Below are 25,103 nucleotides of genomic sequence, written 5' to 3'. Positions count from 1 at the left end.
AAAAAAACTATTAGAAATAATTCAGAATTTTAGCAAAGTTGCAGAATACAAAATAAATCCACATAAATCCTCAGCATTTTTATATATCACCAACAAAATGCAATAGCAAGAGATACAAAGAGAAATTCCATTCCAAACAAATGTTGAGAGTATAAAATATTTGGGAATCCATCTACCAAAGAATAGTCAGGAATCATATGAGCAAAATTACAAAACACTTGCCACAAAAATAAAGTCAGATTTAAATAATTGGAAAGACATTCAGTGCTCTTGGATAGGCCAAGAGAATATAATAAAGATGACAATACTCCCCAAACTAATCTACTTATTTAGTGCTATACCAATCAGACTCCCAAGAAACTATTTTAATGACCTAGAAAAAATAACAACAAAATTCATATGGAAGAATAAAAGGTCGAGAATTGCAAGGGAACTAATGAAAAAAAAGTCAGATGAAGGTGGTCTAAGTGTACCTGATCTAAAGCTATATTATATAGCAGCAGTCACCAAAACCATTTGATATTGGCTAAGAAATAGACCAGTCGATCAGTGGAACAGATTAGGTACAAAGGACAAAAAAGGGTACATCTATAGCAATCTAGTCTTTGACAAACTCAAAGATACCAACATTAGGGATAAAAATTCATTATTTGAAAAAAACTGTTGGGAAAACTGGAAATTAGAATGGCAGAAACTAGATATAGATCCATATTTAACACCATATACCAAAATAAGATCAAAATGGGTCCATGATTTAGCCATAAAGAATGAGATCATAAATAGATTAGAGGAACAGAGAATAGTCTACCTCTCAGACCTGTGGAGGAGGAAGGAATTTATGACCAGAGGAGAATTAGAGATCATTATTGATCATAAAATAGAAGATTTTGATTACATCAAACTAAAAAGTTTCTGTACAAACAATACTAATGCAAACAAGATTAGAAGGGAAGTAACAAATTGGGAAAATATTTTTACAGTTAAAGGTTCTGATAAAGGTCTCATTTCCAAAATATATAGAGAACTGACCCTAATTTATAAGAAATCAAACCATTCTCCAATTGATAAATGGTCAAAGAATATGAACAGACAATTCTCAGATGATGAAATTGAAATTATATCCACTCATATGAAAGAGTCTTCCAAATCACTACTGATCAGAGAAATGCAAATTAAGACAACTCTAAGATACCACTACACACCTGTCAGATGGGCTAAGATGACAGGAACAAATAATGATGAATGTTGGAGGGGATGTGGGAAAACTGGGACACTAATACATTGTTGGTGGAGTTGTGAAAGAATCCAACCATTCTGGAGAGCCCAAAAAGTTATCAAACTGTGCATACCCTTTGATCCAGCATTGCTCCTATTGGGCTTATATCCCAAAGAAATCTTGAGGAGGAGAAAGGGACCTCTATGTGCCAAAATGTTTGTGGCAGCTCTTTTCGTAGTGGCTAGAAACTGGAAGATGTCCAGTTGATCAATGATGGACAGAAATAACTACACCCAGAGAAGGAACACTGGGAAGTGAATGTAAATTGTTAGCACTACTGTCTATCTACCCAGGTTACTTACACCTTTGGAATCTAATACTTAACGTGCAACAAGAAAATGGAATTTACACACATATATTGTATCTGGATTATATTGTAACATATGTAAAATGTATGGGATTGCCTGTCATCTTAGGGGAGGGAGTAGAGGGAGAGAGGGATAATTTGGAAAAATGAATACAAGGGATAATGTTATAAAAAAAATTACTCATGCATATATACTGTTAAAAAATTTATAATTATAAAATAAAAAATAAATAAAACATTAAAAAAAGAGGCTGAAAAAAAATAAATAAAGCACATGATTATGTGCTATAAGAAATGATAAGGGGAATACTTTCAAAAACCTTGGAAGATTGACATGAACTGATACAAAGTGAAAGATATGAACTGCTACAAAGTGAAATTAGCAGAACCAGGAGAAAATATACACTGTATCAATAATATTGTAACAAGAATCAACTGTGAAAGACTTAACTACTCTGATCAATACAATAATCCACAAAAATTCCAAAGGATTTATAAAGTAAAACACTATCTACCTTCAAAAAAAGAATTGATGAACTTCTAAGTGCAGTGTTTATTTTTTTTAACTTTCTTTATGTTCCTTGCTTTTTTTTTTTTTTTTTTTTGCAACATGACTAATATGGAAGTTAAAAAAAATTCATTTCCCTTGACCTCTCTGCAATATCTGACATTGATAATCATCATCCCACAATATCTTCTTTGCACCTGTCTTTTCATGGCTTATTTCCAAAGTCTCTGGTTGGTCTTTCTCCAAGTTCAAAACTACAGAGGGCCTCCCCAATCCAAAACTCTTTTCCATCTCCACAAACTCTACTTTGGTGCTGTACTTACTTCAACAGTTTTAACCATTCCTTTTTTAGCTAGAATAATCTAAGCAGATAATTGCCAAATCTCTATCTAACCTTTCTCCCAAATTCCAATCTACTATGTCCATCTATATATAGAACATATCCACCAGAACGTCCTGACAACATATTAAGCTCCACCTTTCTAAAATCAAATTTATTATCCTTCTCCTTGCCCCCTACTTTCCTATTTCTGTTATTGACTCTGTTATCCTCTCAGGTCTCCAGATTTGAAACTTGAGAATATCCAATCAGTTGCCAAGTCCTATAGATTCTATCTTTATAAAATCTCTCATATCCACCTCCATCTTTCTAATTCAATTGCTGTTCAGGCCTTCATTATTTTTTTCCTGGAATATTCTAGTAGACATTTACATGATGTTCCTGCTTCTACTTTTCCCCCCACTCTAATCTACCCGACAACCTAATGATTCGAGTAATGCTCTTAACATGATCTCTGGATATCACTGTCCTAAACAAAAGCATTCAATACTTTCTACTGATTATTAAAGTCTATATTCCTTAGTCTAGCATTTAAAGATTTGTGGAGTCTAGCTTCAACCGATCATTCCAAACTTATCTCATAAACTATTCCTTCCTTCATATACTTTATAATGCTGCTAAAATGAACTATTGATGGTTCAAAATTTTTTTCCCATCTTTTGCACTCTACCTCTACTATAAACCCTATCTGATATAATTTTACCCATCCTCAAGTCCTAACTAAAACTTACCCCTTTAAGAAGCTTTTCTAATCTTCCACAGATAGAATTGACATTCCTTTGTTTGTACACTTCCGGATACTAATTCTGTCACACTTATTTGTGTAAAAAAGTCTTATCAGTCCTACTAGATGAGAAAGTCTCTGGGAATGGAGACCAAATCTTTTCATAAGATTTCCAAATAAAAGAACCTTAGAAATTATCTTGTCCAATTTATTCATTTTACTAATGAGAAAACTTGAGGTCCAGAGAGATTTAGTGATTTGACTAAAGTAGGAAATAGCACCTCCCATTAACCACCACAATATCTTGCTCATATCAGGCATTTATTGTATGTTAGAATGAATTTAAATATTCCATGACACATAAGGAATTTTGCTTCTTTGAACATCTACAAAAAAAGTTCCAATTATACCCCATGTAAATGAAGATTAAAAGAACTGTTGCAAACAGACAATATTCATTCAAAGTTGAAGATAACAAGAATTATCATATATACTATAGTTGTTATAAGTGAAAATAAAAATTTTATTGATTTTCTACTAACTGCTTTAACTAATCATCTCATCCTTCTCTTGTTCTTGTCCTAATTTACCTTAATAACTCCTTGTCATTCTTATTTTTCTAATGACTCTCTAACCCTATCTATAGTATACAGGAAATACATACCAACTGTAGCAAAATTTCAAATACTTTTCTATTGTTAAATTAAAAATTGTTTTAAAATCTGTCCAATAAACATCTTATTATTTTACTACTTTTATTACACATATATTTAGCATATCAATTAGGAGTTATATGTAACTGATTTTTTCTGATTCATAGAAAATTGCTATATAATGCTTTTATACACATTCATTTTTATTGCTCAGGAAGGAATATGCTCGAAGACATCCCTTCAGAAATCAACTACCTACAGAAAAGTTATGGCCAGAAATAGCCCTATCAAATATCATATGCAATACCAACCATTATTTTATGTGAAATACTTTTGTCATCTATGTGCAGGAAAATCCCCAGCCTAAGAATTTCTATTTAATTTTTTTTTTAAAGAGACAAAAGAATCTTAAGATTCATCTAATTGATCCTCCTATTTCACATTGGATTTTCTCCTATAACACAGAGTGTAAAATAGAACTCATTACTTAAAAAGAAAACCATTCTATTCTTGGAATAGCCTAAATATTCAGGAAGTTTTTTTTTCTCATATCATACACTGAAATCTGCCTTTCTATAACTACTCTATTCACTGGTTTTACTTCCAGTCTCTGGAATTAATATACCAAGATATATAGAATCAACCTACTCCTTCCAGATGACAACCCTTAAAATATTTGATGACTGTTACCATGCTGTACCTCCAACCCTCAATATTGGCAAACCTTTTCTTCACCTCCTCACTCTACTTTGGGCACATTTCAGTTTGTTGCATACAGAATTGAAAATACTATTCAAGAAATAATTTGATATCTAAAAACAAAAGCAAAAACAAAAACAAAAAAAAACCGAAAAGAAAAGAAATAGTTTGACTACAGTAAAACATAATTGAACATTTGTTTTTGGTATAATAAACCTATTGGCTAAATATAGATTGTATTGATATTTTTAGCAAATGACTAAGATAAAATAGAACACTAATGACATGTAAAAATATTATATGAATGCACAGTAGACTTTAAATAAGACAAGTTAGAAATTAACTTTTTGTGCATAATTTTTTCCTACTTAAAAACAATCAAAGTTTTTCAAATTTGAAGCATTTAAATTATGCTTACAGATATTCATATAATTATAAGAATGGCAGAAATAATACCACTTTTGGCACTCAGAAATTTTTTTTAAATCATTTAAACTCCAAAAAAAAAAAAGTCTATCTCATAATAACTTTAATTATAGATTTGCTTCATCATCCCCTTTCACCTAAAGAAATAATAGCTTCATTAAATTATCTTTAGAAAATCATTATGGGGATTGGGACTACAACTCACCTGAGAGGCTGAGGATCAATGGGGCAATTTAGCAGAGTTATTGCTCCAAGCAAGGGAATGGTAAGGGTCACTGCTAGCATCATAAAGGTCATCTGGAAAACTCTACTGCTATAAGTGCTGCAAAAAAATAAAACATAAATACAATCAGCAGAATATAAAAACAGCGTTACAGATCTCATTAAACATGGTTATTTCATAGGTTGAGAGATCAGGAATAGAAGAACCTTTCACCTAATTTCTTCATAACCGGCTATTTGCTTTTACTACTTGTGTTAAAATTTAATACTATTGCCCCTCCCCTTCCAGAATATACTTTGTCTTTTATCAGAAAACATGTTGGCTTTTATTTCTTGGAAGTCCTGGAAGCACTAAATTATTAGCTTTACTGTTTTTGAGGAAAGATTACAGAGAAAGTATCACATAAGAAAAAGAAAAGGGTAAAAAAGGAACAAGCTTTTATTAAGGATTTACCATATGCCAGGCATTATGCAACACACTTTAACCCTGGGGGGTAGGTGTTATTATGACCCCTATATTACAACTGAGAACACTGAAGCAGACAGACAGCTGTCAAGAAACTACGGGTATATTTGAATTCATGTCTTCCTAACTCCAGGCCTAGCACTCTGTTTACCCTTGAAGACTTATCTTCTAAATATTGCAGGAGAAAGAATCTGTTCAAGTTATTTCTTTGCCCATAGTTTCAACTGTTCCAAACATACTATTTTCATAGCCTTAACAACACACCTCACAGTAATGACAATAAAAAAATTAGGTAATTTTGCTCCATACTATATGGGAAAACAGGAAAAACTGATTAGTTATATTCCAAATGTCCCATTTGCATACCACAACAGATTTAAAAGGAAAGTCTAACATTTTAAGGATGAAGTTTGTTGTCACAGTAGTAGATTATGAGTATAGGATTCTACACTTGTCAGATTTTTTCAATGTATTTGGGCTTTTTTAGACTTTTTGCCTTGCAAAAAAAAAAAAAAAAAAGAAAGAAAGAAAAAAGAAAAAAAGAAAAGAAAGAAAAGAAAGATTAAAAAAAAAAAAAAAAGAAACCAGGATCCTTTTTTTTTTTTTTTTAATTGTATCTTATAAGGTATAACTCTAAAGGAAGTGGGGAAAGGAAGAATACATTGAGAAATACAAGTAAAAAAAAAAAAATGTAATACACCATTTCTCAAATCTGGCTCAAAAGCACAAAATTTTTTATACTCAACACTGAAAGGCTATCTGTGTCTAAAGATACAGGCATTAGTGGTTTATGTTAGCTGTGTTTATGCTTAATACATACATGTACTAACTACTGCCTGTAACTGCATAACAGGTCTCTCAAGTTTCTCCCCTTTCCAATGCAACCTTCCACAAAGTTATCAATATAATTTTGCTAAAGACAAGTTTAATAGACCCTCAAGTTTGTCATTTGAATAAATTCTAATGATTCCCTGTTGCTTTTGGGATCAAATATAAGCTCTTCTGTTTAGGTTTTAAAGATCTTCATGACCTGGCCCCAACATATTTCTCCAAACCTATTATATATTATTTCCCTTCCCAAAGTCTGTGGTCTATTCAGACTATCCTTTTTGCTGCTCTTTAACTAATATTAACTACATCTCCCACCTCCACACCTTTGTCCCAGCTGTCCACCATACCTAGGAACTACTCCCACTTCACCTCACATCTTTCTCTTAGAATCTTTCCTTGAAGACTGTTTAAGAAATTTTCTACAATAAAAAACTTAACCTGGGATGAAATTTTAAAAATATTTAGATATATAATACATCTATTTATATAAATATAATAAGTCATTTCTTTTATGATTTCATTTTGTATTTAATTTGATATATTTAAAAATGTTATTATATTTCTTTTTGTATTTCATTTGATACATTTAAAAACATTATTCTGAGAAAGTATCCATAAGCTTCACCAGATTCAAAAAGGGTCCATGATTCAAAAACAGTTAAGAATCCTATTCTACAAAAGGCTTTCCTGACTCCCTCCCAGTACTAGTATCCTTCTCTCAATCCATTCCCCCCCCCAAAAAAAAAAACTTACCATAAAAACAGTTTACATATTTTTGTGTACACATATATGCTATATATGTATTAAATGTATATATATACATATTTTAAGAGTAGAAACTTTCATTTTTGCCTCTATTTCCAATCAAAATTTAATGATTCTATTCAGATAGGGGAGACAGGGGCAAAGTGAGTTAATTCAAGAAATGTATTTAAATAAAAAGTAACTGAATCTCTTTTACTAAATGGAAATATCAATTGGGACTTTATATTTATGCTTTAAGTTACTCTAAGTTCAAGGAGGGAAATATTAATTTGCTCATTTTGAAGATTGAACACATGGATGTTTTCAAGAATATAATCACTATTATTACAAGGTCCCACTGGAATTTTTTTAGATGTTAAAACTAAAGCTGATGCAACAGACTAAATAGTACTATGTGTTGAAAGAGGTCCCCAGGCAATAATTGTGAAAATCTAAATCCTCATAAGGAAATCTTTCACTAACTTAACTGTTTAACCTTTAACAAATTCACAAACTGCTAAGTTCATGCTTTATTAGGAAGAAAATGGAGATTCACTGTTTCTATGTGTAATGGAAAACCTATATTCTCTATAGCATAAGTCATCACACATATGTAGCATACATGGAAATGGGTTTAATACATATATGAAGGGTTATTTTCCTCAGGTACCCTCCTGAATCAGTAATGACAGTAACTCTATTAACCATGTTGCCCCTATCCTAGGAAAAAAAAAATTGGTTTTAATAAGATATGTGCTGGAGTCAGCTAAAATTGATCAAGAGTCAAATGTTAAAATGTTTAAAGCATTTATATCTCAAAAACTGGCAAACACTACAAATCAAGATTTGATTTAATGGTTAATTGTTCAAAATGTTATTAAGGAAGACTATATTTAAAATGAGTATTTTTGGGGAGGGAGAGCCAACTGTTAAACATTTACCAACAAACACACATTTGGTTCTAATCTTCAAAGTATACATTAAAGCATTTCACTTAATCTTATTTGGTTGCCATCTTATACAACATGCTGATAACAATCAATACAAAAAAATTATTGCTAATAATGTTAGCCAATACCAGCAAAGGTTATTTTAACCATTAGAGCATGTTTTATAACATTCTTTCAAACATTAGCCTATCAAATACAGAATTTTGATCATAACATATCTTTAAAATCATGAACTCTGTAGTTGGAAGGGGTCTTAGAGATCATTTAGTCCAACCTCTTTCATCATATAGGAATTTTACTGTATTAACTATAATAGTCATGTATACTCTTCTTGACTACTTCTAGTAACAAAGAACTCTCTAGATGCCAAAAAAACTTCATTTCATTTTGTACATCTTAAGTTGTTGGGAAATTTCTTTCTGATACTAAACCACAATCTTTCCCCTTGTAACTTCTACCTATTTCTGCCCTGTGAAAGAATATACAACAAATCCAACTCTAGTTCTATATATTGCCATCAAATATGTGAAAATAGTTATCATAGGTCCTTCTTCCTCCCTGCCAAAGTTTTCTGTTTTTCAAGCTAAATCACTCATCTTCTTTTAGACTTTCCTAATGTCGCACAGTTCCCAGATTTTTCAACATACTGATTAACCTCAAGTGAATAGATTCCAATTTGTCAATGCTCCCTCTTAAAATGAGGCATATAAAATTGAGTTACAGAGATATTCCTTGACAAATACATAGAACAGGCTTATTATCTTCCTATGTCCAAAAGTAATGCATTTATTTAAGAAGCCTAAAATTGTATTAGCTTTTTTTGGCAACTGAGTCATATTGGGCTGATAATTGTTCTCATCTTGAAGCATGCAGTTTATTTGTTGAAACAAAATTAAAGATTATATAAATTTTAGTAAGAAAATGACTGAATTATTTCATAATGTTTTTTCCTTCCTAACCTGTGCAGACATGTCCAGGCCAAGAAAACTTGTATCTTGACTTTTCAGTGCCTCATGAGATTATAAACAACAGATTGTCTTCAATCTCTGGAGATAATTTCAGCCTCAAGCAGTCCCTCCATCCCTTATAAAAAATTATAAATTGAATAGTTCATGATATTCTCTAAGAGTAAGTAAACAATCAAATTATACAATTGGATTTGCCAATTATTGTGGGCTCAACCCTGACATATAAGATTTTTTATGGACTTATCCTGCAAGTTCCACAAGCCAAATGAAAGATTTTTCAAGGTCCTCTGACAGACATCATGCTCTACTAGAAATGGTGCTGCACTCAGAATCAAGAAGATTTTCTATAAATTGTAAATAAAATATACAGCACCAATCCCAAAAAGTTGTTTTAAGGCTCAAATAAGAATGTATATATAAAGCACTACACAAACCTTAAAATACTATTAAAATGTCAACTATTAACATTATTATCTCAGCAAGACTGAATTGAACAGAAATACTTTGTATCATGATCCTAAGGACTAAGAAATATGGCTTTATTTGAATAAAGGAGACCTATGTAGTATCACAGAAACTCTAGGGGAAAAAGAAACTGAATAAATCTGAGTTTTCCTGGATGGAGACAATTAAATATAAGACCAAGGTAATTACTGGAACTAAAACACTTATAAATATCAAATAGTAGCAAGAAGTGATTATAACTTAAATTCTCTACCATAACTCTCATATTACATTGAACTTGGAAGCAGACTAGGAAAATATGTTATTTTTATTTTATAGATGAGGAATTTTAAAGGGGAAAATTAAGCAAAATTCAACTTCACTTAGAAGGGGCCATTCTTGAAAGAAAACCCAGGTTTCTTAACTCATCTCAGTATTCTAGACTATTCCACACTGCTCATTTACAAAGTTAATAAAAATAACAACATAGCCTATTTCGGATAGAGTTGGGGTAGGAAGGAGAAAGGAAATTTACCTGAAAGAAGAGTGAAATAGTTATTGACTTTTTAACATAATATTCAACCTTCATCCTTCACTTTCTCTTCTAAATAGTAATAAAAGATTGCTGTACACTATTACATAGTTTCATTCTCTTCCTAGAAGCAACTGTGTTTCAAAAGAGAATAGCTCACAAAGTATACAATTTTTATCACCAAATAAATTTATATAGGACTTGAAATGAAAGATACAAGGTAGCAAGAAGCTTTCATTTATAAGCTAGCAAACTTCTTTTACTAATTTTCCACATTGAATAGAGGAATTAAGGTCGAGATCATTCTCTTTCATAGTTCACAGGAATTTAGAGCTATAATGGCAAACATAATGTCCAGAACTATAGCTTTATGTATGGGTTTATCTATCCAATAAATAAATAAATAAAAAGCTTTTGCTAAATAGCTTCCTTGAATTTTCATTAAGATCAATTTTTCTTTTCACCCCACTTATGCAAATTTGTAACTAGACAAATAACTTAGCTTCTTAAACTTGGGATATACCTCATCTATAAAATGGAAATAATGATATTTCATCTGTTTGAAAACAGGGAATTATACCCTGCAGTCTAATTCTAAGATCTATGATTCTCCTACTCTCTTCTTTTGAATATGTATTTTTATAAATTCACATAATAGATTTTGTCTAGTAGATCTTACTTCCTATTCTTAAGTATTCTTAAGTATATCCTAAACTTCTTTTCTCAAGTATCAATATGTTCCTATTGCTATTGTTTCCAATATGTTCCTATTGCTACTGTTTTCCGTGATTTTCCATGATTTTGAATATTGCTTTCATTCTTTAATTCATTTTGATATTTTGCAGCACTTAATTTCTGAGGTAGCTAAAGGAAATAATTAGAAAAAATGGAAAAACTCCCTAAAACTAACTATTGGAGATAAAAATCTCAGATAAAAACATCAGTAAAGTGAATGATGGAATCTAAATAGTTACAATGTTATATATATATATGTGTGTGTGTGTGTGTGTGTGTGTGTGTGTGTGTGTGTGTTAAAAGAATCTCTCTAAAAAGGAAGATAAAGAGATAATAAGTATAAAATACTTAGTTGTTATTACTTGAAAACTTATTGCCCTCAATAATGTTTCCTTATCCAGGTGTTACATTAGAAAAGATCAAGACTGATATATAAAAATCATACAACCTCCATTTCTCAATTACAAAATGGGTCTTGTATTTATCTAGCAGTTAGTGAGGATTAAATGAGATAATAGATATAAAAGCATTTTTAAACTGTAAAGAGCAATACCAAATTAATAGGCCAGATGCCAGGCTAGAGTCAAAATGACCTGAGTTCAAATCTAGTCCTAGAAATTTAGTAGTTCCCCCCCCCCTTTTGCGGCTGGGGTTAAGTGACTTGCCCAGGGTCACACAGCTAGGAAGTGTTAAGTGTCTGAGACTAGATTTGAACTCCTGAATTCAGGGCTGGTGCTCTATCCACTGTGCCACCTAGCTGCCCCCAGTTGTGTGGTTCTTAATATGCCACTTAACCCTATTTGCCTCAATTTCATCATTTGTAAAATGTGCTGGAGAAGGAATTGCTAAACCACTCCAGCATTTTTGTCAAGAAAACTTCTAATTAGGTCATAAAGAGTTGGACACAACTGAACAATAACAATTTATTATTGTTGTTATTTTCTATAACTATACCGAGAAACTAGCAATAAATGCTACTGATTATAGTAAATGGTATACAGTATAGATTAATGCTTTAGACAATTTGCATATACTGAATATATAATTTGAGAGCCTCCATTTTTATTACTGGATCTGTAGTCAAAGGACCTAGTTTTCACCAGACAATGTATTTCACATCTCTGGAATTCAGTTTTCCTTATCAGTAAAATGTGTGAATTAGACCAGATTATCTTTCTTTCTAATTCTAATTCTAACAACCCAAAGTAAGGGAAGCTTATAATATCTCATACTTTAAGGTTTACAAAGCACTTTCCTCAAAAAATGTCTATGATAGGCTGTGCAAGTATCAGTAGGCTCATTCTACAAATGAGGGAGCTAAGGCTCAGCAAGGCGACATAATTTATCAAATAATTTATTACTAGTAACTGTGTGATCTGGGATTCAACACAAGTCTTCTGACTTTTAAGAAGCATGCTTATATCACTATGTCATATTCACTACTCTCAAGTCAAGTGTCATTACAAAGATAATCTTTCCAAAATTGATTTTTTAGAATCACTGTGAATGAGGATATCACGTTAATCTCTCCCCTCTGATAAAAAAAAAAAGCCTTATATGTCATATACGTAAGGTTATTCAAACAGCCTCTTTTGCATTTAGTTCACTGTGTGCTATATCATGTCTGTATCTATATCTATATAGGTATATACCCATGAGGGTTGTAGAGATTTCACTTAATTTAATTGTGATGGAGTTTTAGATTAAAACTTCAAATTTAAGAACATTTAAGAAGGGAATCAAGTGTCTACCTAAGTTTCCTTAAAGATGGAGTCAAAAGAGCCCTGGCCAAGAGTACAGTATGCTTTTATTCTTTTTGATCTTTGTAGCATTATGATGCCATTCTTAACATCTTTGAACTTTTTGCAGCCTTTTGCCTTTTTTGATTATTCCCTCCTCTAAATATATTCTCTTTTCTTGGCTTCCATAACATTTCACTCTCACAATTTTTCTCTTACCTCTCCAACCAATCCCTCTTTCTCTTTTGTTGGATCTTCATCTTTCTTCTGCCCCTTAACTCCTGAGTGTCTCCTGAAGTGTCTTCTTGGCTTTTTCACCTCTCTACATCATCTTTCTTGGCAATTTTAATCTCCTCTACCAAAGCATCAATTATCAATTCTTTGCAAATGATTAAAACCACCCTTAAGCCCTCCCTAGAGCATTAATCCCATATTTCAATTCCAATTATCAGGGAGTTACACTGCCTGTGCCTAAAACATCTTTCCAAAACTGAATTTATCTTGCCCCCCCCCCACAAAAAAAAAAAAAAAAAAAAACCTACTCCTAACATTTCTATTTCTGTTGATGATACCATCATCTCCCCATCATCCAGGTTTTTAACAGGATTCCCACTTGCTAACCTTCACTTCAGCTGTCAAGTGTTATGAACCAAGCACTATCGAAAGTCAACTCCATGTGTAAGGCACTATCTTAGACCCTACAGATACAAAGATAAAGATGAAATAGTTCCTGCCCTGAAAAAAGTTATTTCCTATTGGGTGACACAACAACATAAACAAATATAAAATAATATGCAAAATAAATACATGAAGAAACTGCAGAAAGATCAGAAAAAGACTCAGGAAAGGGGTGGCATTTGATCTGATCCTTGAAGGAGGCTAAGGATTCTAAAAGGCAGAACTGAGCAACATATACTTTCTGGGTAAGAAGTGGCCTCTGCAACATCTACTGAATCCATTCCCTATTTTTTAATTACTGCTACATCTCAATTTTAAGTCTTCAATTCCTTCCTACCCAAGCTGTTGTATAACTCTTCTAATCTGTCTTCTTGAATCCAAGATATGGTCTCTTCAACTATCCTTCAGATTACTCCCGAAATTATTTTTATTAATACAATGCTATGATCACATCACTCTTCCCTTCAAAAACCTCTAAGTATCTTTCCAAAGCCGTGCAAAATAGTATAAACTGTTGTTCTTGTTACATTTTCATCCTAATTCATACTTCTCTTTCCCTGCTTTGTTTTGAGCAAATTAAACTATTCCTCATTCCTTCATTCTTGTGCTGCCCTCTTCCCTGTGGTCCAACTCCAAACCTAGAACGGACCGCTGCACACATCATTACCATCTTTACCTGTTGAAATCAAGATGCATTTCAAGTTGTGCCGTCTCCAATCTGTGATTCACGCCAGCTTTCACCCAGATCCCTCAAAATGTGATCTCAAAATGCAAAAGGCCGCAGAGAAGCAGAGCAGGGTTATTAAGTAAAATATATATTTTTAAAAACTCCATTTATACATAAGAGATTGAAGTTCTTATATAGAATCCTCTTCTCTTGTCATTCTTTGTATATAGAAATGACATATCTAAGGCCATAATTTTAAAAAAAGAAAGAAAAACTTTTTTTTTCAAATAATCACTTCCTCTTCGAATTTTCTCATTATTTTTTGCAAACAAAGGCTCCGACTTCTCCCTCATTTTATATTTACTGTTATGTGTGTACTACTACATCTAATTCAACACAAATTTACCAAGAACCCGTGTGATTAAAAAATAAAATGGAAAAAATAGGATCTGTGGAGATGCTTAATACATTTTTACATTGAATTCTCACGCCGTCTCCGACGTGATCTGTTCTTCCTCAAGTTTCTGATAGTAATTTCCTTTTTTCATCCGTGTTTCTACGCATGTGTTCCTCATCCCTCACTACCCCCGTTAAACCAGTTACTGAACGACTAGCCCAAGTACTATTCACGTGTGTTACTTCATGTTTGTCGGACTGAAATGGAAACAGGAGTGGAAAGGCGCCAGGCGCAGAGGAAAGCCCGGGCACAGGTGAGTCCGAGGGCGTCGCGCAGATGACAGCAAAGGCCAGGACTAACTGCGGGGGCGGAATGCACACTCGGAGCTGCTAACACCTCGCTTCAGGAAAAGAAGGAGCCGCTAGCAGGCAGACGCACTCGGCGCTCAGAGGCACGCACATGAACGCAAGCACAGGTATCCGTACGGGCACGCAGATACCCACTCGTGCATGCAAACGCGATCCTCCAAGCCTAAACTCCGGGCCCCGAGCCCGCCCTCCAAACTCCCAGCCAGGTGGAGGATTCGGCTTGTCAGGGGAGCACCCCGGACCCAGGCGGCTCGACCTCTACCTGCCCTGCTTGGCCTCCTGCGCCTGGCTGTCCTCGGTGATGACCTGAGGCCGCCGAGGCCGCCGCTGCCGCAGCCCCTCCGCCTCATTCATGGCGACCACACCGCTGTCTCCCGACGCCCAGACTGAAGCCACGGCTTGTGGCTCCCACCTCGAAGAAGAGCAATTCAAAGCCTGTCCGCGGCCCCGCCCTCGCCGGGACAGCCTGCTCCGCCCCGGCCCCGCCTCTTCTCCTCCGTCCGCTCCGCCCTCGTCTCCCAGCTGGCCTGGGCTCCGCCCCGACATCCCAATCTCCGCCACTGTTGGTTCGGTCACTGGCGCTGAGAGATGACGTCACTGCCGAGGGTCGCTGCGCGCCATCTGGTGCTAGGAGATGGCGTAAACGGCGGGAAGGTAATCCTGGCTTTCCGGCTACATTTGGCCATGGTTGTTCCAAGCCGACTTTGCCTCTCCCGGTCTCTCCTTAGGGCGAGGAGCCCCTGATTTCTTGAAAATGTACAGTAGAGGCAGGAGACAAGTGACGCGGGGCTAGGTTCAGGCTCGTGGGCCGAGGGGACTTTCTCTTGAGCGAATTAATCCCGCCCCGCGCTGAATGGCGGGGCGGGCCTCCTTCCTGTTACCGAGAGGAAATGAGAGCTATAACGTGATTGGATCGAGCCTTTTGGGGCGTTTTAGTATCGGAGATTGAGAATTGGAAGGGATTTTGCGGGAATATAATCCCGCCTCCTCGAGAGATACGGCGACAAGGTCATCCTAGGAGCTGAAGGAAGGACTTCGTAGGCCTACGGGACCCCGAGAGCTCGTTGCCTTAATCGGGGGAAGTGGCAGCTTTTGAACCCAAGCCCTGTGGCTGCAAATCCAGCCCTTTTTTCTCCTGTGACTTTGTTAGCTAGGGGATAGGACCACAAAGTAGATTTACCCTGAGAAGCATCTTGTCAGTTAACAAGCATTTTATTAAGCACTTAATACGGGCCAGGCGCTGGAAATGCAGAGAAAAGTCAAAAAATAAAAATAAAAAAAAAGGTTTTGCCGTCCAGGAGGAGGAAACCACGAGAAAAAAAAAATGGTACTGGCGTTATACGCAAAATAAGTGGGAGGTAATCTCAGGCGGAAGGCAAGTGCTGGGGAAGGGGGAGTGAGCAGCAGCTCTACTGAAGGTGGCTCTGAACTGAGTCTGAGGGGAGCCAGTAAAGAGGTGCATCGGGCAGATGTCTTCTGAGTAAAACCAAAAGGAGTGGCCAGATTGTACAGTCAGAGGGTTAAAGTGAAAAGGCTGAATTTGGAAAAGACCTGCTTTAAATATGCCTAGCGAAGTCCTGCAGGAGACAGTACTGAACTTGAAGACAGAATGATGTTAAACTACCTGCCCCATCGTTGTATCGTTGTTTAGTTGAATACTCCTGACCAACCCTTTATGTTCCAATTTGGGATTTCCTTGGCAATAATATTGGAATGGCTTGTCATTTCCTTCTCCGGCTCATTTTACAGATGAGGAAACAGGCAATGTGAAGTGACTTGCCCAATGTCGTACGTAAGTGTCTTGAGGACAGATAGGAACTCAGAAAGAAAACTTCTTCCTGATTCCTACCCCCCACACACTATCCCTTAGTGCATTCAGGAGACAAGCCCTAAGGACTTCCTGGGTTATATACAGGCTCAGTGACTTTCACAATACTTGACAACTATTAATATTTGAACCCAGGCCTTCTGATTGCAAGCCCAGCGGTGGTATTTGTTGTCTCTTATTATTTATTGCTGTTGGTCTGGCTACATAGCAAGAAAACAGGACTCGTTGGAAAAGACTGATGTTGGGAAAGATTGAAGGCCAAAGGAGAAGGGGACGGCAGAAAACGAGATGGATAGTGTCATAGAAGCAGGAACAGGGGCTTGGACGGACTTCAGTAGATTAGTAGAGAATAGAAGGACCTGGCGTGGTAGGGTACATGGAGTTGGCTAAGAGTTAGACTTGACTGATCAACAACACAGCAGTAGGAAAATACAAAAATAAACTACATTAATAAATCCTAACAAACTAGGTTCTAAAAATGAAATGGTTGAATCTTGGGGTTTTTTAAAAAACTACTACTAGATGGTGCTAGTATTCCACATAAATAAAAGCAAGTGACAACAGAACTTAATGCAAAGTTAGCCCATATATGATTCAGGCCTATAACTTTGTTTCAGTGAAAATATATATATATAATTTTTTTTTTTTTAATGTTAGTCAGCCTTGCCAATACATTCCACAAAGAAATTTGGCTTATTCAGTAAATCTAATGCCCATGATCCAGTAATGGGGGCTGTCAGGAGAGGAGGTTTAACATGTGAATGTTACTAATGGGAAATCAACAAGCTTTGGAAACAGACTAAATGAGAGGAGGAGAAAGGATGTAAAAGGCTGGAATAATTTGGGGAGTCATCGATTACAGGGAAATTTGGAAGAGGGAAGGGTTCAAAGGAGGGCAGGGAGACAGCTCAATTTGGGACATGTTGACCTTTTAAGATAGGACATGCAGTTCAAGACATCCACGGGCCATTTGAAGATTTGAGACAAGCTGTCAGCAGAGAAAATAGTGCTGAATAAATTTGAGAACCAAACCCCTGGAGATGATCATTGAATTCAGGGGAATTAATCTCATTTTGTCAGATGAAATAGTATATACAAAGAGAGAAGAAAAGACTCAGCACATGAGTGAAATGATTAGGAGCAGGAGATCATTGTATACTTCAACAACAATACTATATGATGATCAATTCTGATGGACGTGGCCATTTTCAACAACGAGATGAACCAAATCAGTTCCAATAGAGCAATAATGAACTGAACCAACTACACCCAGCGAAAGAACTATGGGAGATGACTATGAACCACTACATAGAATTCCCAATCCCTCTGTTTTTTGTCCGCCTGCATTTTTTATTTCCTTCACAAGCTAATTGTACACTGTTTCAAAGTCCGATTCTTTATGTACAGAAAAACAACTGTTTGGACATGTATACATATATTGTATTTAATTTATACTTTAACATATTTAACATATTAGGCAACCTCCCATCTGGGTGGCGGGAAAGAGGGGAAAAATTAGAACAAAAGGTTTGGCAATTGTCAATGTTCTAAAATTACCCATGCATATATCTGGTAAATAAAAACTATTAAGATAAAAAATAAAAAGACTCAGCACAGAGCCCTATGAGATATTTGGGGTTAATAAGCATGACTTGGATAAAGATCCAGCAAAGAACACTTAGAAGTGAGTAATCAGGTAAGAGAAGAACCAGGAGAGAGTAGGATCTCAAAAACCTGGAGAGAAGAGAGTATTCAAGTAAAGAATATTCAGAAGTGTCAAAGACTGCAGAGAGGAAATGTTAGTAACTTTGGAGAGCATAGTTTCTTTTGAGAGTTTATTAGAGAAAACGGAGGCACCTATTGTAAACAACCCTCTCAAAGAATTTAGCCACAAAAGGGAAGAGAGATAAAGGACAAAAACTAGGAGGAGACTAGCAGGTAGGTAATACAGAAGCAGCCAAAAAATTATTAGAAGCAACTATCTGTTGAAGATTAAATGATTGAAAGATTAAAGGAAATCACTTGTGCACTATGTGCACACCAAGAGGTGAGGAGAAGAGGGGGCAAATAGAAGGTATCTGAATGATATAGATAAACTGGAGGGGAGAATTTTTTCAGGAAAATGAGGCAAGATTCTCAACTGAATGAGCGGAAGAGGGTGCCCAGAGAGACCAGAAGATTTGGAAGGACAATTTTGGTGAGTGGTCTAGTGAGTTCATTAGAGAAGTGACAAGAGATTGTAAGAATCTTAAACAGATTATGTAACAGGAATTGATCAGCTCTTTTACAGCATACTTCTTGCAACTATTCTGTCAGAAGAGTAAAGTGTTCTTATTTCCTGTTTACAGATAAAGGAAATCAGGTTGACATGTCCAGGGTCACATAATTAATAGGCTTTAGCTAGAACTCTACTCAGATAACTTCAACTTTTAAGTACAAACTGAAACAGCTAAAGAAAATGCTTTTTCACCACACTATGCAGACAATTCATAATTATCCTTCCTGGGAAATCTATATCCCAAAGAAAAAATTTGAAATACCTTTTACTACTCCAAGTAGTTATTCAATCTGAGTATGCACAGGAGTAACACATGTATTGAGCACATATAGGAAGTAGAATCGTGAATAGATAATCTTGTCAGAAAATCAGGAAGACTTGGGTTCAAGTTCTATCTCTAATAAACAACTGTGACCCCCTGAGAAGTCACTTAATCCATCTCAGTGCCCTAAGCAACTCTTAAAAATTGAAAAATATCCCTGTTTAGCTTTGGTATTGTGAGTTCCTAAAGCAATAAAATCTCAATCCTTGGCCAAAAACAGAAAGCCCATTTAGATTTATATCTTGGACTTTTTTTAAGTGGCATTGTTACTTCTGGTGAAAAGATGATTTAAGCTTTAAAAATTGGTACCTAGGTGTTAACAGTAGATGCTAGGTCTGAAGTCTAGTGAGATTAAATGTAGCTTGAAGACATTTACTAGCTGTATGATCCTGGGTGACTCACTTAACCTTGTTTGCCTCAAATCCTAATCTGTAAAATGAGCTGGAAAGGAAATATCAAACCACAAGTATCTTTGCCAAGGAAACTCCAAATAAAATCACAAAGAGTCAGAAGATGACTGAAAAATTAGGAATGCCTTAAGAATAATAAATCCAGGGGCAGTTAGGTGGCGCAGTGGATAGAGTACCAGCCTTGAATTCAGGAGGACCGGAGTTCATATCTGGCCTCAGACACTTAACACTTCCTAGCTGTGTGACCCTGGGCAAGTCACTTAACCCCAGCCTCAAAAATAATAATAAATCTACAAGTACTGGAAGATCTGCATTATTTGTAATATACAAAGTATAGCCCTGTTTTTTTGAAGAGCTCCAGTTTCATTATGCTCTTTAAAAAAAGATGAAAACCAATTTGAAGAGATTACCCTTTAGATGAGACTCACTATTTTTGTCATTTTTCCTCCCCAGCTCCCCAACCCCTCTACCTGACAGTTCTGGGAAATCAGTCACACTAAAAACAACAGAACAACTTAATTTACCCAGGAGGACCTTTGTCGTTCCCAGGTAGTCTTAAGAGAACCATACTTCACACTTCTGTAACTATTGAACTTGTGTTTTTAAAAAAGTTAGTTTGAAGACAAGCTGAAATCCTGTTTGCCATTTTAAATTCAAATAGGAAATGAATGTCAAATATGCAAATGATTTCTGATCAAAGTTCCCTGGAGTAAATAGATTTTATCCCTAAGGGTAGTTGATATATGGACCAAATACTTTTTTATGACATGTACTTAAACTATCTGTACAAATAGGAAATAGAAAAGGCCAAACTTCAAATAAATTTCAAAGTGAACTCTTAAGGTGCAAGTTTGAAATAGAATAAGGTGGCAATAAATCATGAGTTAATGGAATAAAATTCTGTGTGATATGAGTATCAGGGTCACATCAGATTCCTGCTTTTATTGCTATGAATCAGAAATTTTAAAACATTCATATTATTGTTTTTAAATACCTTATTCCTTAAATGCAAATACACCATGCTATTAAATCTCCAAGGTTGAATTAAGCAACAATCACAATCTCCAAGGAAGGGGGATCGTGATGAATTATTAAATCACATGTCAGAAATAATTAGATTAAATTGAGCAAATAGAGGGTACTTATACCTAGAATTAATGACTGCTTTTATAATCTGAGTATATTGTCTATAATTATAGGCTTCAATTTAAAATTCTTGATTAAAATCATATGTTCTCACTTTATTCATATCTTAAGGAAGCCCCCTATATATTCATACTATATTTTTCACCCATAATAAACAAAGACTACCTTAAGTATAATCAGTAAATTCATGGACTTAACAGATGGAAAATTGCAGGTGTAGCTCTAGAGGTATTGGCCTACAAGGTTTATGCTAAGAAATGAAGAGGTAAAGATGAAGGTTTAATCAGAGATGATATTTTAGATGTATCTAAAGCAAAGGAGGAATTAATTCTGGTATCTATATTGAATTAGCATATTTTGAAATTCACTATGTCCTAGGTGAAACATCTAAAGTAAACATGTATCATCCTGTTGTATATAACACAGTATGGTGCTCTTTTATAATTATTGTGCCTCCTAGTGAACAAATATGTAGTTGAGGTGAGACTAAATATAATTTTATCTTATTTTTTATGTCACATCCTTAGTTCCTTTGGAAATTATAAATTATAAAGGAATTTTACCCTTGTCAAGAAAAAAATCAAGCCTACCCAATCATGAACTGTATCTTTGTTATCCAAGGACAAGCCTCACTAAATTTAGAAGTTTATAACCAGGTTGAATAGAGGAAGTTTTTGATCACAGAAGCTTTTAACAAGGACTTGCTCAGCTGTAGAGTTGCAATCTGTTGGTGAAGTACTCATATCAATATAACTACAAGTTCTTGAAGTATTTTAACTTCCTTGAAGTTTTAAATAATGTTTAAAAAAAAAAAAGGATGCATTGCCAAAGGAACATTTGAACTTTGGATTTTTTGTACTTGACACACTCAATTAAAAATGCTAAGAAGCTATCAGTCCACCTCTGCTAAGTATTTTCCATAGTAACCAGAAGAACATTAGAAAGTAGCCAGCAAGAATAACCTAAAATACAAATCATAAGGAAATAGAATCTTAGAATTGTTAGAAGACTGAAGATCATATATTCTAACCTTTACCATTTAAGAATTCCCTTTTAAGATGTGTTCCATGAGATCCTATACATGAATACTTCTAGGGCCATAGAGCTCACTACTAAGTGAGGTAACTCATTCCATTTTTTTGTATATATCTTCTTACCAGGAAACAAAATACTTTCTCCCTTTAACTTCCACATATTGGTTCTCCAATTCTGGAGCCATATAGAATAAATATTCCCTTTTTAATATGAAAGTACTTTAAAAAAAAAAAAAAAAAGGTTTTATGTCCTCCTACTTTCATTTCTCCCATGCTTTGGTTCATTAACCTTATCTTCATTAAGTTCATATTTTGTCGTTATCCCTTTTAAAATATGGAGCTCATCAAGGTACACAACCTACAGTATAATAGCAGACAATAACAGGTATACAATGTCTAAAATAAGTGAAACTATGTCTTAAAGTGTACTTTAAGTGTAGTGCTTTTTTTATTCCCATGACACAATATTAATCCATATTCTTTGAATTCAACTAAAACTCCCAAGTCTTTTTAATGTGAGCTTCTGTTAAATTAGATTTGCCTCCATTCTATACTTCATTCTATACACAATTGAATTTTTTAACCAAAGAACATTTTTATACTTATCTTCCACATTATTAACTTTAGGCCAGGGTTCCAATATGTTCATATCTTTTTGGATCTTGACTCAAAAATAACAAATCAACACATATTTAGAAGTGATTTTTTTAGGGAAGTATCTGCTATGTCAAAATTGAGTCAATAAAAAAAAATTTTTTAATAGTTAAGTACCTGCTAACAGATCCTTAAATAAATTGTTCTGGGTCCTGGGGATTCAAAGACAAAAATTCCTTTTCCTTAAGGAGTTTACATTCTACCAAGGAAATACAATATGTATATAAATCATAAATGTGAACTGTGGAGTATATACAAAGTAATTTCAAGCAAAGAGAAAACTGGGGTGATCAAGAAAGGCCTTATATAAGAAAAAGCACCGAAACAGTGGAGGAAAATTAAAGGAAATTTTAGGGATTTAATAAGTTAAGGAAATCTATTCCAGATATCAAAGAATAACACCTGTGCTAAAAGAAGGTAGGAGATGACATATCAGTTACAAGGATTAGTAAACAGGCAAATTTGACTTGAGATGAAGAAGGGATTATCTTCAAAATTCTAAATCTGTCTTTTGCCAAAAGTACTCCTTTACTTGAAAGGACTTAAGTCTTCTCTCACAAGAATTCAAGAATCATTGATACAAATGCTACCACTAGCTTCTCCTTGAGTTTTAGAGTGCTTGGGGAAATCTCTCCTCTCCACCCACCCCCAACCTTTTTTTTTTTTCTATTTCAGATCAATAAGTGAATATTCTTTAAAGGCAAAATTTTTGATATGAAAATAAGCAAAATTAACAAAACTAAAATGTACATTGTGATCATCCTGAAATATTTCACTTTCCAAAAAGTTTGCTAAAACGTGTCCATATATTTCTCCCTTTTTTTTTTTTCTGTTTCCCACTTTAAAAAAAACTCACCAGCTTTTCTTTCTCCACCATTCCATTATACCTTATCCTGTCCTGTCTTTTTTCTTTCCTGAGAAGTTACAGTTGAAACTTTTTTTTTTTGGCTCAAACAATTATATAAACATTTATTAAGCATATGCCAGGCTTTGTGCCCCAAAATAAAGATTAAAAACCCAACCATCCTTGCCAACCTGAAAACACGTATGATTTAATAAAGAAACTATACACAAATAAGTGTGATACAAAATTCAGTGGAATGAGGCAAACAAAATTCTCTATATGAGGGGGATGATAAATTTTAGCTAAGGCAATCATAGAAAAATTGGATGAGAGTTCTAGAGCTGGACCTTAGATGTTATCTGGTCTACCCTCCTTGTTTTTCAGATGAGTAAACAAGTTTAGAGAAGCTAAGTGGCTTGCCAAAGATTCCACAGAGGTGATCAATTGAGTATGGCGACAAAAATGAAAGCTTTGTGGAAATGACTGATCTGAATTGGATAAGGAAAACAGTAAATCAGTGTAAAGAAAAGCACAGAGGTAGAAGATCACAGAAATAGTTGGGGAATACAGCTGTTATTTGGTTTGTCTTTTAAATAGATTATAAGAAAAGAAACAATACAAGGTGAAGCAGGAATTGTAGGTTGGAAGCAGCTTGTAAATAGTTGTAATTAGGGAGGGAAGGACCTATTGCTTGCCAAGACTGAGATTTCAGAGGATTTCCTTTAGCCTTCCTGGTCCACTGAAAAATCAATTTAGAGCAGCACTAAGTTCAATTCATATTCTTTGAAAGTGTTCCCTGACATTTTATCATAATGGAAAAAAAAACTCAATTATAGTAAAATTCACATTCAGCAGGATGTTTTTCTTTTCTGCCCCACCACAGAGGGAGGTACTTTCCCCAGACACTGAAAAGGAAAGGTGTTGTGGAGGAAAGTGTGCCAAATTAGGCGTTCACTAAGCTACAATTCACCCTTGGTTCTACCACTTATGATTCTGCCTTGGGCAAATCCTTTAACTATTTGGAGTCTGTTTTCTCAGCTGTATGGGGATAATGATACTTTCATTATCGGATTATTATGGTCTGATAAATTGGGCCATATTTCCAATTCTCTCTTTTGATTAAGTCTTCTACTAAATCTAAAACAATCCATAAAAAGTTATGCCCCACTCTTCAACTCAAAGCATACAGCTCAAAACACTTAAGATTCCTTTTCTCCCCACAGTCTGTATGATTCTTGCCTCCCCACAATGAAAGTGTACAGGTCTTTCATTTGACCTTGAGCGAGTCACTTCTCATTTTCATCTGCCAAATTAGGAAGTTGGATTGGCTGATATTTAAAGTTCCTTCCAACTCTAAATCCTCTGACTATATATTCTGCTTATTGTAGAATATCACATTCAAAAGATCCAGGGATCATTCACAGATATTTGGAATTATGAGAATGCTGGCAATACCAAATTGTCCTGCCAGATCTTTATATTTTGCATGGTAAAAAGAAAAACGTCTATATATACAATCCTTATATGAGTACACATTTTAATGAAAAATATAATGTAGATTGAATTTAAGAGACTTTCTAAAAAGGTTCTAATCCCACTCCATGTGGAGCTTATTTGCGGACTCTAAATTTCCCTGAAGAATTTCCCTGGAGCGATTAGCTTTTATTTCTAAGGTTGTCTGGAAAATTCATTTCTTTCTTTGTCAAGTTCATTTTCTCCCTTTCCCCCGATTATCTCATTATTTATTGTAAAACAACCTGTAGAAGGTAGATTGTGATGTTTTACATATAATTTTTGTGCAATTTTTTTTTCTTTTTTATACATAAAAACCTTTCTAGTACATCTGGAATGCTTGAAGAGAAAATCATTCAGACAGCTGAGCTTTCCAGATCATTGGTTTAACAAACACAAAG

General features: G+C 34.7%; 1 protein-coding gene across 1 annotated transcript in view; it reads right to left on the bottom strand.

Annotated features, from left to right (window-relative positions):
- The window catches only part of APMAP (adipocyte plasma membrane associated protein), a 55,266-nt gene extending 40,020 nt beyond the window's left edge, over nt 1-15,246 (bottom strand). Inside the window, exons 1-2 of the mRNA XM_074287711.1 lie at nt 14,937-15,246; nt 5,139-5,255 (exon numbers count right to left, since the gene is read on the bottom strand). Of these exons, the coding sequence (XP_074143812.1) occupies nt 5,139-5,255; nt 14,937-15,220 (401 nt within the window). The 5' untranslated portion in view covers nt 15,221-15,246. The remainder of the gene's footprint in view (nt 1-5,138; nt 5,256-14,936) is intronic.
- Between the last annotated feature and the right edge of the window lie 9,857 nt (nt 15,247-25,103).

This window comes from Sminthopsis crassicaudata, chromosome 2, assembly GCF_048593235.1.
Source record: "Sminthopsis crassicaudata isolate SCR6 chromosome 2, ASM4859323v1, whole genome shotgun sequence".
NCBI lineage: Eukaryota > Metazoa > Chordata > Mammalia > Dasyuromorphia > Dasyuridae > Sminthopsis > Sminthopsis crassicaudata.
Note: the sequence above shows the minus strand (reverse complement) of the source record. Positions and strands in the feature narration are given on the sequence as shown.